Here is a 15,855-nt window from a genome sequence, read left to right as displayed (position 1 = left end):
GACACAATCCCAGCATATTCTTGGTTCTTTACCGAATATGAATCACTGCAGCCTGCATGCCCAGCTACCGCATGCCCAAGCAGCTTCTGTTTGGCCGCATAGGTGCACGACATGGGCTGGAGAAGAGATGGAGTGATGTGGTACAGGAGGATATGGAGCTGAGTGGACTTGCCGACGACTGGTACCAGCGGTGTCAAGATCGGCCTCTATGGAGGAGGCTCGTGAAGGAATCTGCTACTGGGCAGTTGGAGGCAGTCAACCTCCAGCAACAACGGAGGGCAGAGGAGTGACGCTCACAACAACGAGTGGAGCGCCGGGTGGCTAAAATGCAGCAAGTTAGCACAGTAGGTCATACAGCTGGTGCATCTACCAGTAATCTCAGCCAGCAAAACCATAGCACCTGGGTCTGTCCCGAAACCTGGTGTCATACCGACCTATATAAGTTTCCCCAACAATCTATGTAGTTTATACGCGCTTTTGTCTTTGTGCTGTTTACTATATCCTTCACTTGCGTGCGTGTGAGTTTGTGTGTGTGAGAGACTGGGTTTCTGATCTGGACACAGTCCCATGAGCTCCAGCAGGCGAGACTACGTTGGCTGGGTCATGTAGCCAACATGCCCAGACACCGCATGCCCAAGCAGCTTCTGTTTGGCCGGATAGAGGGGGCTAAACGGGCACGACACGGGCTGGGGAAGAGGAGGGCAGAGGAGCAACGCTCACAACAACGAGCGGAGCACCGAGGGGTTAAAATCTAGCAAGTTTGCACAGTACGGGACACAGGTGGTGCATCTATCAGTTATATCAGTCAGTCAACCCATGGCACCTTGGTCTGCCGCGTGACCTCCTGCCAGCAGCGAGCCTTCGACACTTCACGTGGCCTCAATATGAAGGGGTGAGGAGTACCCAGGGCTGGTTCAGACATTTCGTCACTGTGTCTGTAAATACAACTCAAGTTGTCGGATTTCACAGCAAAGTCCTCTAACCATTGCACCATCACTCCCCCTATGTATATGTGCATATTCTGTATAACTTTCATAATAGTGATTGTCAATCCACCTGGGCAAAGCTTTCCCCCGGTTCAAATAATTAATATAAGTACACGAAATATTATTTTGCCTGGTTCTAAGAATCTTAAAAATGCTTTAGTCTCTCAGCCTCAGGGACTGACTCCGATTACTAAACCCCCGATGGATCCGTCAGTCTGATTGTATGAACAAAAACTACACCAAGGCTACCTCTACCCCTCTAAGTCCAAGCCAGGTATTAACGCTAAACCCCAGGATTAATATTTAAAAAAAAACCTAAGTCAACACAAAATCCTAAACTGTCGTAGCCTGCCCTTCATTTACATTCATAAAACCCTGAGAATTCCAAAACTACCTTTGTCTGAATCATAACTCTGGCTCTGACCCCCTGATTCTGTATTCACCATGAATGCTTAGAATTTCACCTTAGACTGACCCGATTAGCTTTAGTGGAGACACCGCACCCCAAGACTCCTAACACGACCTTAGTCTGTCCCTATGATCCTCACCACAGACACTGAACCCCAAAGCTCCTAACACGACCTTAGTCTGCCCCTATGAGACTCACCACAGACACTGAACCCTAAGGCTCCTAATACGATCTGAGTCTGTCCCTATGAGTCTCGCCGCAGACTCTGAACCCCAAGACTCCTAACATGACCTTATTCTGTCCCTATGATCCTCACCACAGACACTGAACCCCAAGCCTCCAAACACGACCTTAGTCTGCCCCTATGAGACTCACCACAGACACAACCCCAAGACTCCTAACACGACCTTAACCTTAGTCTGCCCCTATGAGACTCACCACAGACACTGAACCCCAAGACACCTAACACGACCTTAGTCTGTCCCTATGATCCTCACCGCAGACACTGAACCCCAAGACTCCTAACACGACCTTAGTCTGCCCCTATGAGACTCACCACAGACACTGAACCCCAAGGCTCCTAACACGACCTTAGTCTGTCCCTATGAGACTCACCACAGACACTGAACCCCAAGACTCCTAACACGACGTTAGTCTGTCCCTATGAGCCTCGCCACATACACTGAACCCAAGGCTCCTAACACGACCTTAGGGGCCGTCCATAAATGACGTCACGCACCTGGGGGGGGGGGGGGGGTGTCAAACATTTCTGACGACGTGTGACGAGGGGGGGGGGGGGTGAGAAATGTGACGTCACATCAAAATGCGCAACTTTAAATAAATATGGAATTGTTATAACACTAATTATTATAACAACACTCATACATCAGAGTGCAGCGCCACATTAAATACGCACTACAAAGACGATATTTTGATTTAAAGCTTTCGTGACTGCAGTGATTCATAATCTTGGTTCTTTCGGTAAAGCATGTTTTATTTTAAAAATGGAACTGTGTTTTTGGGACGGGGGGGGAGGGCAGAGCTTTGTGACGTCATATTTGAGGGGGGGGGGTCTGACTTTTTGTGACGCCGTGTGACGAGGGGGGGGGGTCAAAAAATCGTCCAAAATCACGTGACGTCATTTATGGGCGGCCCCTTGAGTCTGTTCCTATGAGCCTCACTGCAGACTCTGAACCCTAAGGACCCTGCGCGTGACGTCACCGTCACCTGACCGCCCGTGATCTCCGCAGGCTCCGGTGTTGGAGCGACGGGAAATCGAGGTGAGGGTTTTTCGCCTTAAAATTATTTAAATTAAACATCCGTGTGCGCCGTCGTTTCGGTTTTACCCTCACAATCAGCCAGCGGCTCGCGGCGCGTCGTTTAATTTCACCGTGAAACGTTTTTTATTTAGTTGTTAACCCCCGAAAGTTCGACGACTCCCGGCCCGCTTGGTCATTTCGTTAGCGGGCGAATGGTGCGGTGAGGCGGCCGGGGAAACAAGTCGAGGCCGATGGTGACTCCCGCGGTGTAGGCCGCGCTCGTCGGTCTGCGCGGTGACTGTTTACGTTAATCGTTCTTATCCCTTTTACATTCCTTGCGTTGTGAACACACTGCCGTGTCAAGTCATGGGAGTTGTCTTGACCATTAATTCACCACGCTGGTCATTGCCGGTTTCGCTACGACGTGGTGGGGGGGGGTAGTTGCCTGGACCGCCCCAGATATCGCTCGCCCGCCGATGTCAACAGTGACCAGGATTCGAACTCGGTGATCTCCACAACTAATTCAACACATTCGTCAATAACGCGGGTTCATAGCGCAGCGTACGTACTATGCCACCGCTCCCCCGGACCTAAAATGAACACTGTACAAGTGACCAAGAGACAGTTATGCATGACCCGTCCAGAGATTGGATTTTGCCTAGATTCGGGGTCACAATTCCATTAAACACCCCCCACCCTCCCAGCAGCTTTCGTATCATTTTAATAATCTCATTTGTATTGTTTAGCAATGTTTTGGCTTGTTGGTACAAATTGTTTTGACCACCATCATGAAAGCCCATTAGCAAAAAAATGTACAACTGCACAGAATATACACGAACTGTACTTTCCATGTACCGTACATGCATAGCCCCTTTGTCAATACTGTACACTGCTGGATGAGAGCCTCCACACACCGTGTAGGCTGTGGGGGTTATTTGACAACACTGTAATCGTTTATAATCATACTATTAATGCAATACCTGTGTCGTGTGGGTTTTCCTAGTTGCACTATATAGCTCTGTGTTTTATGTTCCTGAATAAGCTTCCAGCACGCGTGGCAAAACGTCGGACATGTGGTACAAACAGAAAACACATCGGAGAGCTATAATCAATGCTTGATTCACAATCTTACCGACAGGTGCTCACCAGCATCACCTGCTGTGCAGTCTGTACGGATTACAATGGATATTACCTGCGCGTGGGTGTGCGTGTGTATTAACTAACAACACTTGTCCCAACAGTATATTCATGTGAATCTCTGTCTTTGTTGTAGCACCATGGATCGCCATGAAGTAACCGAGTTCGTCCCCACCAACATCGTGGCGGCAAAGGCAGCAGAGGTTCGCTCATCCAGCGTCAACTGGCAGTCTTACCTGCAGTGAGTGACGCTGCCAAGCCCGTGGCATTACACCGGGAAATTCTGCCAATGATAAGCTTTCACGTATGCATGTATGTTGAAACTTCTTTTCCACCGTACGTAGCCAACCATGCTAATCAGAGGTGCGGGGGAAGGACAACATACTAAACACAAAAAGTAGTGTTAAAGAAATTAGTTTTTATTAGTCATGCTTTATCCACTGCTCCATGAAGGGCTCCCCATTAGTCATGCTTTATCCACTGCTGCATGAAGGGCTGCCCAAGCTCTTATCCCACAAGGTCTCGTGATGCGACAATCCAACCTTGGTCTTATACATGAGCTGGCATACCCATGTTTGGCATACTCATATTTGCTTATACTCGCATATCCATATATACATATTCAATGTACATACGTATCCTGCCACTATATCAACAGTATCGTCCATTGGCCATCCCTAATAATGATGTATCCTGCCCAAGCCCACTGAATCTTATTACTTGTAAATGTCTTTTAATTTGCATTTGTCCTCTGATCCATGTATTCCTCTTGGTATCACACTCAGGGACAGATTAGTCTTTTCGATTATATCAAATAATATTCTCTATAGCCAGGTGAGGGCCCAACTTTTTCAAGGAAAATCTGTCAAATAAGTACAAACATAACGCTTCTAAATCACAACGATTTAAGCACAGCAAATGAAATAAAACTTAGCAATGTCAATACATACGTATAATGTCAAACTGGTAAAATAGAAAAGAAGCTTAAAGTAAAATGAAAGAAATTACATTTTGAGTGTAATTCCGGTGTTCAACATCAAATTATTAAAGCAAGCGGAATATTAAAACAATCATGTGCATATAAATAACAACACCGCATATATGGAAGTTGAATGTCTAGATGTGAACATTGATAAAGTGTAATAATAAAACACCTACATTCATATCTACATGAGTCTCAATCGACAATAAAATGTGGTGGGGATGTGTGGCGCAGTGGCTAGTGCACCGTTCTATGGACCCAGTGACCTTAGTTCAATTCACAGTAACAGTTAACATCAGTGGCAAGTGATATCTCAACCGGTCCTGGTCAACTCCCCCTTCACAAACCCACCCTGACCGGCATGTGGTTAAGTATGATCATACAACACCCATGATCAGTGTGCTGTGGGGAGCCCTTCATCCAACATTGCATTGACAAAGGGCTGTTCATAAGATATTGGCATTTAATGTGTAAGATAGTATCAAAATTGGAGGGTAAATTGCTGAGACTCATAATCTCACCTGGAGTACAGCACACAACCTAGGTGAATAAAAAAAAATATATATAGATTTTTACACACACATTTCAACACAAGTACCATGAATGCAAGGATACATTTGATTCAAAGACTTCACCGATCATCGCTGATGCAGGGAAGGTTGGGGGTGCTGATGGCGTACTGTGTCGCGTTGTGCCGTGCCACTTTGGCAGGAGTCAGATGATCTCCCAGGATGACTGCGAGTTCATCAAGCGATTCGAGCGGATGCCCACCGCCCAGCGGCAGCACATTCTGGAGACGGAGGGCATACAGGTGCATACCTACACACGTGCAGTGACAGTGAGAGGCTGTGTGAATATGTGTATATGTTTGGCCGTGTGAGTGTGGTTCTTGTTTGAGTTTGAGTATGTAAGGAGCAGAAGTGGTTAACACACTGTGCTATACACCTGGCTCCCCAAGTTAGATTCCTGGCCATGGCTACCAACAGTGAAGAATATCTGAACCGGTCCTAGGCCTTCTGTAGGTTTACTCAGCTTGAACTGAATACTTGGTGCAGTGTGTAAACATCAGCATTGGGGAGACGAAGCTGGCCAGGTGTTGTGCTCTCCAGACCACCCCTGGTGTGCCGTGCCAACCTTAAAAGGTGCTCGCTAACAGAACAGACCGTGAAAAGCTTTGTTTGAAGTTTATTGTGTGCATGTGCACGTGCATATACCTGACTCTGCATGGACTGTGTCTACACGTGGGAATCAACCACGTCCCCAAGGGCATGTGGTCATATCCCTGTCTGCACGTGTCATGCCTGCTTTCCGTGTGCAGACAGCCAAGACGTTCCTGAATCTGATGTCGCAAATCTCGCGTGAGCAAACGGTGCAGCTGCTGCTCACCATGGTGGACGACATGCTGCAGGTGACTCCTCCATCACTTTTCCTCTCCTCCTTCACGTTGATCGAGTGGTCAATTACTATTTTGGGTCAAGTGTGCCACTCATAACTATGATTGTGTGGCAATGAAATGGTTAATTTGCTTGGGGATTACCTCTGTGGCCTTGCCACCATTGTGTTTTTCACTGTTGTGGTGCAAACTATATTTTTTATTTGCGTGTGACGTTGCATTCACTAGGAGGACCATAGCCGCGTGTCCATCTTCTTTGACCACGCCAGGCGTAACAAGTCCTCGGCCTGGTCCTACTTCCTCCCCATGCTCAACCGCCAGGACCAGTTCACCGTTCACCAGGTGGGCACTCTTGGGCGTCGTCAGCATGGGTGTAGCCATGTTACTTATTATATAAGTGATTTGAATCTTCTCCCCATTATTATGTAAGCACACAGGCTTTTTTCTCAATGCACTGCTGGATGAGGGCCTCCCCACGCCGTGCGGGTCATGCCAGTTGTTTGACTGTAGTTTACCATGCCAGTCAGTACGGGTTGATGAATGTGGGCGATATAGATGTAGGAGCATAGAAGTACAGTACAATAATGAATTTTGCAGCACTGCCCTCTAATGCCCAATTATTGGCTCACAGCAGCTTCTAACACCAGTTGTATGTGCGGTGGCCACCCATCCAAGCACTATCAAGGCTAAGCTATGAGGGCTCACGAGATTGGGTAAATGCCGGGTGATGTGGTCAAAAGGCGATGGAGCAACTAGAGCCCTTTGTCAGTCAACTGCTACATGAAGGCCTCTGCACACTGTGTCAGTCACGGTGGTTGATTGACCAAACTTCACCACGCTAGTCAGTATGGGTTGGTGAAGCTAACCCACCACCGCACTGCAGTACACTGATAAATGCAGGCTCTACAGACTTACACAGCACCATTTGCAGCTAGGCACGTATTTCACCAACCTAAATAATATAATTAACATAGTTACTTGGCGAGTGTATTTTGGCTTTGCCCTCGCTGGGGATTATCACGCTCTGTTGCCACGTTGGAGTGCGTGCGTGCGCGTGCTGACCTGTGTGGCCGCATGCGCAGGCTGCGCGGATCATTGCGAAGCTGGCAGCGTGGGGCAAGGAGCTGATGGAGGGGAGTGACCTGACCTACTACTTCAACTGGCTCAAGACACAGCTTGGCTCACAGGTGCCACACATGCATGGACATACTTGTTACAAACAAAAAATTAAGAGGTACAAATATGCAATGGGCACCACCGTGGTGAGATGTTAACTACCTCGCCTGGTACACAGGAGGCCGTGGGTGCGATCCCGACCCTGATGTCCGTATATTCTGAGTTTGCATGTTCTCCCCGTGGTCATACGGATATTTCTCCGGGTCCGTTGGTTTTTCCCTCCACATTTAGAAACACGTGTTTAGAGTATTTTGCTGCTATAAATATCCACATGATAAGCCACTTCGTTGAGCTATCGTTTGTGGCCAGGTCACTTCTGAAAAAGAGCTATGTAGATCAGTGGGCCTTACCTAGTAAAATAAAAATAGTTTAAAGGAGTACCAAAAAGGAGTACCAATGTTCACCAATATTCTGAAATATATATTTGTTCCTAGGGGGAACAAATATTCTGGGGGAAAGGAACATATTAATTGACTGGCACTGGCTGCACATGAACGCCTGACCGCCTTTGTCTTAAACACAGTTGTGACGCTCCTGAGTTGCTGACCCACACTGTCGCTACCTCTGTGTAATGTGTGTAATGCGTAGAAAAATCGCCCAGGTGGACAAGACGGTGGCCATGTCTCACCGACCGAGGTATGTCCTCTCTAGTGGAACCGTGCAAAACATGAGACGCCGCAGGGAAATGATGGCACAGTGCCTCTCACTGAAGGTTACCATGTGAGCGTTTATAGTAGATTCCCGACACATGCGTTAAATGTGGTACAATTAATTTGAGAGCTTCAAATGAAAATAAACTAAATATGCGAGTTGGAAGGTTCCATAGGAAAAAAAAATGACTTTAAAAACAGTCAGATTCTCCGTCGTTGCAGTGTAGTCGTAGTAAAGTCTCTGCATTGTGATTTTAAAATGTATACAATTTAAGAAACCAGCAGCAACCCAGCCCACGTTTGGGGTGAACTTATATTTTTCTAAGCCACTGTCGTTAACGAATCTGCATTCCACAAGTGACTTAAACATCACAAGTCTTTGCCCACCACTACCAAGTCACTGACGTTGCTTGTCGCTTTATGGCTTGTGCAGAACTCGCAGTACCTGCAGTGCTCGGCCGGATGCCTGCAGCTCATGCTCAGGGTGAACGAGTATCGCTTCGCCTGGGTGGAGATGGACGGCGTCAGCTGGTGAGTGATGCTTTTTAACACACACCAATAGCACAAAGACAAAGAACCTCCTTACAGCCGAAATAGGCTGTTTGGGCAAGTGCTGTTATTGGGCACCTATGTGGAGGCTGGCGGCACATGAGGGAGTGGTGTGACCACCACCACTATGTCCGGTACTCATTTAAAACGCTGAATCAACAACGGGTAGGCATATGATTAGTTCAGACATTTGCTATTGTTTGTTAGCCATGACCAGGAATTTAATTTGAGTTACTGGGTTCTTAGCGCATCGCGCTAACTAGTACACTACTGCACTCACACACGCACACCGAGACACACAGGAACACACAAAGAGAAAGACACACGAACCAGTGGCAATGCACACACACACTCACACCGACCTAATGCTCAAACATACACACATATACTCCATTGCGTATCTCTCACCATGCCTATCTTTCCGTTGTGTGTGTGCTTCCACAGTGTAATGTCGGTCCTGCACACCAAGTGTGGGTTCCAGCTGCAGTACCAGATGATCTTCTGTCTCTGGCTGCTCACGTTCAGCCCGCAGATGTGCGAGAGCATCCGTCGCTATAACATGGTCACCACGCTGTCCGACATTCTGCAAGAGTCAGTCAAGGAGAAGGTCACCCGCATCATCCTTGCCACCTTCCGTGTATGTCTGGCTCTCTCGCTCGCACACACTCACTCGTGCAGAAAGCCAAACGTCGTTAACTTGTAAACAGCACTTACCCCAACATGCATACGCACACCCACATGTACAATCTTGTGCACACACTAGAAAATGTAACATGCAGTGGTAAATCCACATACATGGACAATTGCACATGAATGGGTACACCCACAGTGAATACCCATGCACAGGTACACTCACACGCACACATGCACCCGCTGGTACACACACGCAACCATGAGCACACGCGATGGTGGTGGTGGGGGACGATTCATGGTAACAGTGAGTGTTGTCATTGTGGAGGTGGTTATTTTTACGGAGGTGATGGTTGCTATGGTGGTTGTGACGGTTGGCTACGTACGGTGTGAAAGAAGTCCAACGTACATACGCATGATGGGTGTTGTATGTGTTGTGATGATGGTGAGATGGTGTTTGTGATGTTGAGTGGTGTGATAAGTGTTGTTTTGATTAATGTAATGGTTGTTGTGGTGGTTGTTGTGTGTGGAACAGAATCTGCTGGAGAAGAGTGTGGAGCGTGAGAGTCGGCAGGAGTATGCTCTCGCCATGATCCAGGGAAAGGTGAGCTGAACCTTTGAGCTATGGCAGCACCGACTAGCTATGTCCCGTAACTGAGTTGCAGAAGTCTTGAAATCCAATTGCAGCATCCTGTTAAATCGTACAAACTTAAGACTGAATACCACCAAATAGTTATACATCATGGAAACTGTCAGTGGATTTAAGACGGATGATGATGATGATGAATCAATCCATTGTTGCACCTTGACTTCTGTTATCATTGTCGTCGTTAATCGTCATTGAACCGTGCCGCAGGTGCTGAAGCAGCTGGAGAACCTGGAGCAGCAGAAATACGACGATGAGGATATCTCGGAAGACATCCGCTTTCTGCTCGACAAACTCGGAGAGAGCGTGCAGGACCTTAGGTGCACACGCGGTTCAAACAAAACGGGCTCCCGGGATACGTGTGCAAGCATGGGTGTGTGTGTGCGTTTGTGTGAGTGCGACCGGGTGTAGTTCTGATCACACCACCTCATGTGCCGTGTCGCCCTTAATAGGTGATTGCGAACTGCCCTTGCCCTAGCAGCCTGTATTGGCTACATGGGGGATCTTGTACATCTGTGTGCACCTAATAGGAGCTCCCTAATAGCACTTGCCTCAGCAGTCTGTTAAAGGCTACACGGGGCATCTTTGTCTCTGTTCTACATGGGGAGCAATGGCTCTCCATACACAGGTATAGTGTGCTGTGAGCTCTGGTGATCTAAGGTCATGGGTTCAATTGACTCGCGATATCTGCACCAGTCCTAGGTTGACTCAGCTTTAAAATGAGTGGTGTCTATCGCACCACCTCATGTGTTGTTCAGAGGTTTAATGAGCACCGATAGTGTGGAAGGCTAAATGGAGGATTCTTATATATATTTTGTGTACTTAAATTATTTGCATTACAGTTCATTTGACGAGTACAGCTCGGAGCTGAAGTCTGGCCGGCTGGAGTGGAGCCCCGTGCACAAGTCGGAGAAGTTCTGGCGTGAAAACGCGGCACGACTCAACGAGAAGAACTGCGAGTTGCTCAAGTGAGTCTCACCCTTTCTGTGTTTCAGGTGCTTTCCGTGTGTGTATGTGTCTGTGTGTATGGCGCTTGGCGTGGTATAGCGGTTAACACGCTGTCCGACGGATCCGGCAACCCGAGGTCGATTCCTGCTCACGGCCAACACCAGTGATGAATATGTGAACCGATCCTGGGCCTCCTCTAGGTCGATTCGGCTTCGAATGAGTACCTGGTGTGGTGTGTAAACATCGCCACTGGGGAGACAAAGGCGGCCGGGCGTGGTGCTGGCCACCCACCCCCTCGTGTGCCGAGCCGGCCTATCGTAGGTGCTCGCTTAACAGCACTTGCCCCAACAGTTTGCGAAGGATATACTCGGGGATCTTTATCTTTGCTTTTTGTGCTTGGTTTTTCAGGATTCTTACACGTCTGCTCGAGCGCTCCGAGGAGCCTCAGATCCTGGCCGTGGCAGCGCACGACGTGGGGGAGTACGTGCGGCACTATCCCCGTGGAAAACGGTACTCGCTCCCTCGTCGCAGCCCAGCGCGCCCATGCACCTACATCATCTACACACTTCGTTATGTGGGAGGTGGCTCCGGATTATGATTAGATGGATGCCGTCTTGTCAATAGCACCTCTTTTTCATGGTACAGCCGAGCTGCGCCAGGGCAATGCGAAGCCAGCCTCGTGCGGCTCAGGAGGCGTCAGGTTGTTTTTCCGCTCCAGAAGCGCAGTGGTGGCAAGATGTCAACTCCCTTGCTTGGTATGCAGGAGGGTCCTAGGTTTGATCCCGACCCTGACACCTGTATATTTGGAGTTTGCATGTCTCTCTCCCCTTGGTTACGTGGATTTTTCCCTGGGTCCTCCAGTTTTTCCCTCAACATTTTGAAACATGCTTTTAGAGAATTTGGCTGCTATTACATTTATACGTGATAAGCCACCTCGTTGTGTTATCATTTGTGGCCAGGACGCCTCTGAAAAATAGCGATTTAGCTCAGTGGGGCATACCTGGTAAAATAAAAAATAGTTTAGTTTTATAGAAGTGGAACTGTGCCGCCGACGTCATGTGCAATGAATGTCAATAACTCCATCCACCCCTGGCTCTGCTTGACCCAGAGCTAGATTCAGATGTCCTGTAAGGCCATCGTATCATGGTTTGGTTCTGGCTCGGCTTCGCAAATATCCATAATGTGAAGGTCCCCCCGCTGGCTTGGCTTGGATGTGGTAGTAGTGAAGGAGTATAGGTGTCTCTAGTGAGCAGTCTGGCTCTCGGTGCTGATGCTGACCCTACGTAGTGAACACGTAAATATACGTCTACGTTGTGTGTTTGTATTTTTTTCAGAATTATAGAGCAGCTGGGTGGTAAGACCCTGGTGATGAACCACATGCACCACGAGGACCAGCACGTGCGCTACAACGCCCTGCTCGCCGTGCAGAAGCTCATGGTTCACAACTGGTGGGGCCCTCAGTGCACGCACACTGCACATTCACGTGAGCTACGGGCTTTTACACTAGCATTAGGCGGACACAGGTGTCACGATATTAATGTTGTCATTAAATCGCCATTTAAACCAGGTGAGAAGTTTACTGAGACCAATCGTTTTTAACGGACACCTGCGTAACACCAATATAATATATCACCCATTAATTGTGTAACACTCATTAATTGGCTGAAAACATCTTTATATTAGAGGACAGCAGAGCTTGGGTAATTGTTGGTGCCAGCCCACTGCCTGACAGCCTTCGAGCTTATCTGTGGTTCCTCAGTGATTGTGAGATGCACTTTGCATGAACGACGCTATATAAATCTAAACATATTTACATTTTGATTTAAAGCTTTCGTGACTGCAGTAATTCATATTCTTAGTTTTTTCGGTAAAGTCACGTTGAAGAGAAACAACAAAATAACATATTCATCACTGTTTTATATATATTTTGTTATTTTGTTGTTTCTCTTCAACGTGACTTTACCGAAAAAACTAAGAATATATATTTACATTTGCAATCCACTGTTGGATTTGCAATCCACTGTTGGATTTGCAATCCACGCAATACAGGTCACAAGTGTTATTGATCGAACTTCACCACACTGTTCAGTGCACGTTGGTGAAAGCAGGGAGTATAGATGCGTGAGCATGCAGAATGTTGCTATTCAGTCCTGTAATTATTTAGGGTTGTGGTAACTGTAGCAAAGTGGGTGAAGAGGTCATGTGAACCCATTACATCCAACACTTTTGGATCGAACAAAAATATAAATGCTTACACACGCGATTCGATTTGTGTGTGTCGTGAGCTGAAGCATCGATATTAATACAAGTGTCCTTGCCTTGATGTAACCTTATTGACTACAATTTCATTCCTGTGGCCTTATTTTTATGTGGGCATTCAAAATGGGTGTAACTTGGTAAGGTGCAGGTCCAATTCATGTCGTTTGAGAGCGAGAGCACCATCTACAGCCTAGCTCAACAATTTGTCATGAGTTGTCAGCCATTCTCTACGGTTGGATACATCCCAAAGTTGTTGTAACTTGCAGTGTTGACATCATTGTTGCGTTTGCTACCTTCCCTCCTGTCTCTTGCACCCTAGGGAATATCTCGGAAAGCAGCTCAAGTCCGAGGAGGCGACTGGACAGACCAGAGGATAAATGACAGCACAACTGTGCACCTAACACTCCACAAATCCAGCAGGCATACTCATTCACTCAACTGTAGGCAGATGCGCACACACAAAAACACACATGCACATACACACAAGACAGTTATTTTTTTTTGGCCTGGATAGGCTTATTGATAAGCAGTTATTAAGGTGAGGATGGCACATGAATGAGTAGGTGGTGAAGGCTGGTAAAATTACCCCCTGGCCGCCTATGTTTTTCCTGTGCTGATATTCATGACCGCACTGCCACCACACCAGGTACTGTATAGGAGGGGTTGATGTGGAGGCCCAGGCTAGGTGGTGATGGTAACACGTTTGGCACTGACTGCAGACCATCATGTCACTACTGCACAACACACACACATAAGGCACAAATATGTTCAACATCAATAATCAACTCGGACAAAAGTACACACACAGGCAGACATGCAGCCCATAGAGACACTCTGACATGCTTACACATACAACACAAGTAAAAATGCATTTCGTTTTATGTTGAGCTATTGCTAATATTCCAATATAATTATCGAATTGATGTGTTAATGATTCAGTCTTTTTGGACATTCTTGGATATCTACTGACCATAACATCAGGGTGTCATTTTTACCATTGCTTCATTCGGCTAAACCTGACTGAAGATAATTAGTCAAGCTGAAACCTGTTTTTATTTTGCTGTGTTTTAGTGGTAGGTGGAGCCATTTATGATTTGGTTCAATCGACCTGCCTGCAGCTCATTTGCAAAGGAACCCTTTCACTGTTTTAAGTTCACTAATGGTGCGTAAATCATTCTCACAAAGGAATTTAGTGTTGACTTGTACATCTTATACTTGTGCAATTATGGGATCATTCACATCAGATACCTCTTTTTTTCTCTCTGTACAACTGAGCCGCACCAGGGCTGTGCCAAGCCAGCCCGGCACGACTTGGGAGAGGCCAGAATTTTCCACTGCGGAACCAGAGCCGTGATGCCGATGATGTGCACACAATTAAAAAGTCGAGACGTGAAGGTGACGCGGCGACACCGTATTTATCTTTCTCGCAATGCACCGCCGTCACAATAAACCACGAGCCCCACCTCTGGCCCTCCTTGGCCTCCGAGCCCAGATTCAGACATGCGAGAGCAGCGCATCACGTTTTTGGTTCCAGCTCGTCACAGCAAATAGCCAGTGGAAAAACACCACCCATTTTTTGAGGGCCCAGCTCGGATGTTCCACTGGGAAAGGGGGGTATGTGGGGCTGGCTTAACCTCTCCACTGTACGACAACGCACTTTTTTCTCGATGTGCCCCGTAACATGAATGCTACTTGGGGGCAGCAAACCAAGTCCACTGTAAGGAACTAGAGATGTAATGTGTACTGTGGAAATCAAAATGTTGATGCTTAATGTAATGATCCTGAAACCAATTAACTGTAATTGTCGCAGTGGTTGTGTGGTGTCAATATTTGTGTTTGTGCCACGTTTTGATGTTTAGAAAGTTTCTTCTCGGATGCGAGTCGATGCTAAAAAGCACTCTAACCACATCAGTGAAAACTAATTGGATTAATGAAAATAAATGTACAACTGTGTCCGTGCGCGTTTGTCTTCCTGTGCAAAATGCCAGTGTGAGTTTGCGAAATCTATGCCATCATTAATCTCGGTGAGGATGCTCTCGTGGTATAATACTTGGCATAATGGACCTGCAATCCAGAGATCGTGAGTTCCAACTCTTAGGATTTTTCAGTTAAAACAATGGTGCAAGATTATTTAATCCTCACCACCTGCCCACCCAACGGTATAACTGCGTAGGTCAATGAATTGAGTGGCAAGTCGCGTGTGGTGGGGTAAAGTGTGGGTACTCCCCACCTGTTCCAAGATTTCTGCGTAAAAGTTTAGGCGAAATGCCATAACTTGGGCGAGTATATAGCTGCCTCTAGTGGAGGTGCTTCCGCCAGGCTGTCTGCCTGTGCGTGGCAGCTGGAGCGATGAGCTTGCAGAGAGATGGCGCGGGGCTGAAACTAGCGTCCGAGAGGACATCCACCGTGCAGCTGGAGAAAAATGAATCCGTGCTGGGTGACTCGTCGCATCACAGTACCGTCAGGGATCGTGATGGCTTTGGGAGGTCTGCATCGTCATCCACGATGATAATCAAAATCTTTATCCTGGAAAAATCGGATGAGCTATTAATTTATTTTTCATAGATGTCCAGTTGGGGCGGGTCACCATGTTACATCAACGAATATTTTAAAAAAAACTTTCCAGTAAGATAAAAATATAGAAAAGGTCAGCAAGTCGCTAAACTAAATAAGATGTATACAAGTACAAATTGCACGAGTACATTAACAACACCAAATACAAGTTTGGGCAAGGCAGCAAAACAACAACAGTCCTAGACCACACCAGGACAACAACACACTGTCCCCTCAATTACCTTGCACATTAAAGTTGAACTATACATGCACCGGTA

At 47.1% G+C, this 15,855-nt stretch overlaps 1 protein-coding gene across 1 annotated transcript; it reads left to right on the top strand.

Moving 5' to 3' along the window:
- Window positions 1-2,525: 2,525 nt before the first annotated feature.
- Window positions 2,526-14,977, top strand: ATP6V1H (ATPase H+ transporting V1 subunit H). The gene is made up of 15 exons (XM_032970374.2): window positions 2,526-2,675; window positions 3,928-4,032; window positions 5,485-5,584; window positions 6,092-6,181; window positions 6,395-6,508; window positions 7,249-7,353; window positions 7,931-7,978; window positions 8,426-8,523; window positions 8,986-9,178; window positions 9,707-9,775; window positions 10,028-10,137; window positions 10,660-10,785; window positions 11,174-11,275; window positions 12,100-12,213; window positions 13,344-14,977. The coding sequence occupies exons 2-15, from the start codon at window positions 3,932-3,934 to the stop codon at window positions 13,399-13,401; spliced, it is 1,428 nt and encodes a 475-aa protein (XP_032826265.1). The 5' UTR covers window positions 2,526-2,675; window positions 3,928-3,931; the 3' UTR covers window positions 13,402-14,977.
- The last annotated feature ends 878 nt before the right edge of the window (window positions 14,978-15,855 follow it).

Source organism: Petromyzon marinus, chromosome 43, assembly GCF_048934315.1.
Source record: "Petromyzon marinus isolate PM22_M1 ecotype Great Lakes invasive population chromosome 43, UKy_Petmar_22M1.pri1.0, whole genome shotgun sequence".
Classification (NCBI taxonomy): domain Eukaryota; kingdom Metazoa; phylum Chordata; class Hyperoartia; order Petromyzontiformes; family Petromyzontidae; genus Petromyzon; species Petromyzon marinus.
The sequence above is the reverse complement of the archived record's forward strand: the minus strand, read 5'-3'. Positions and strand labels throughout refer to the sequence as shown.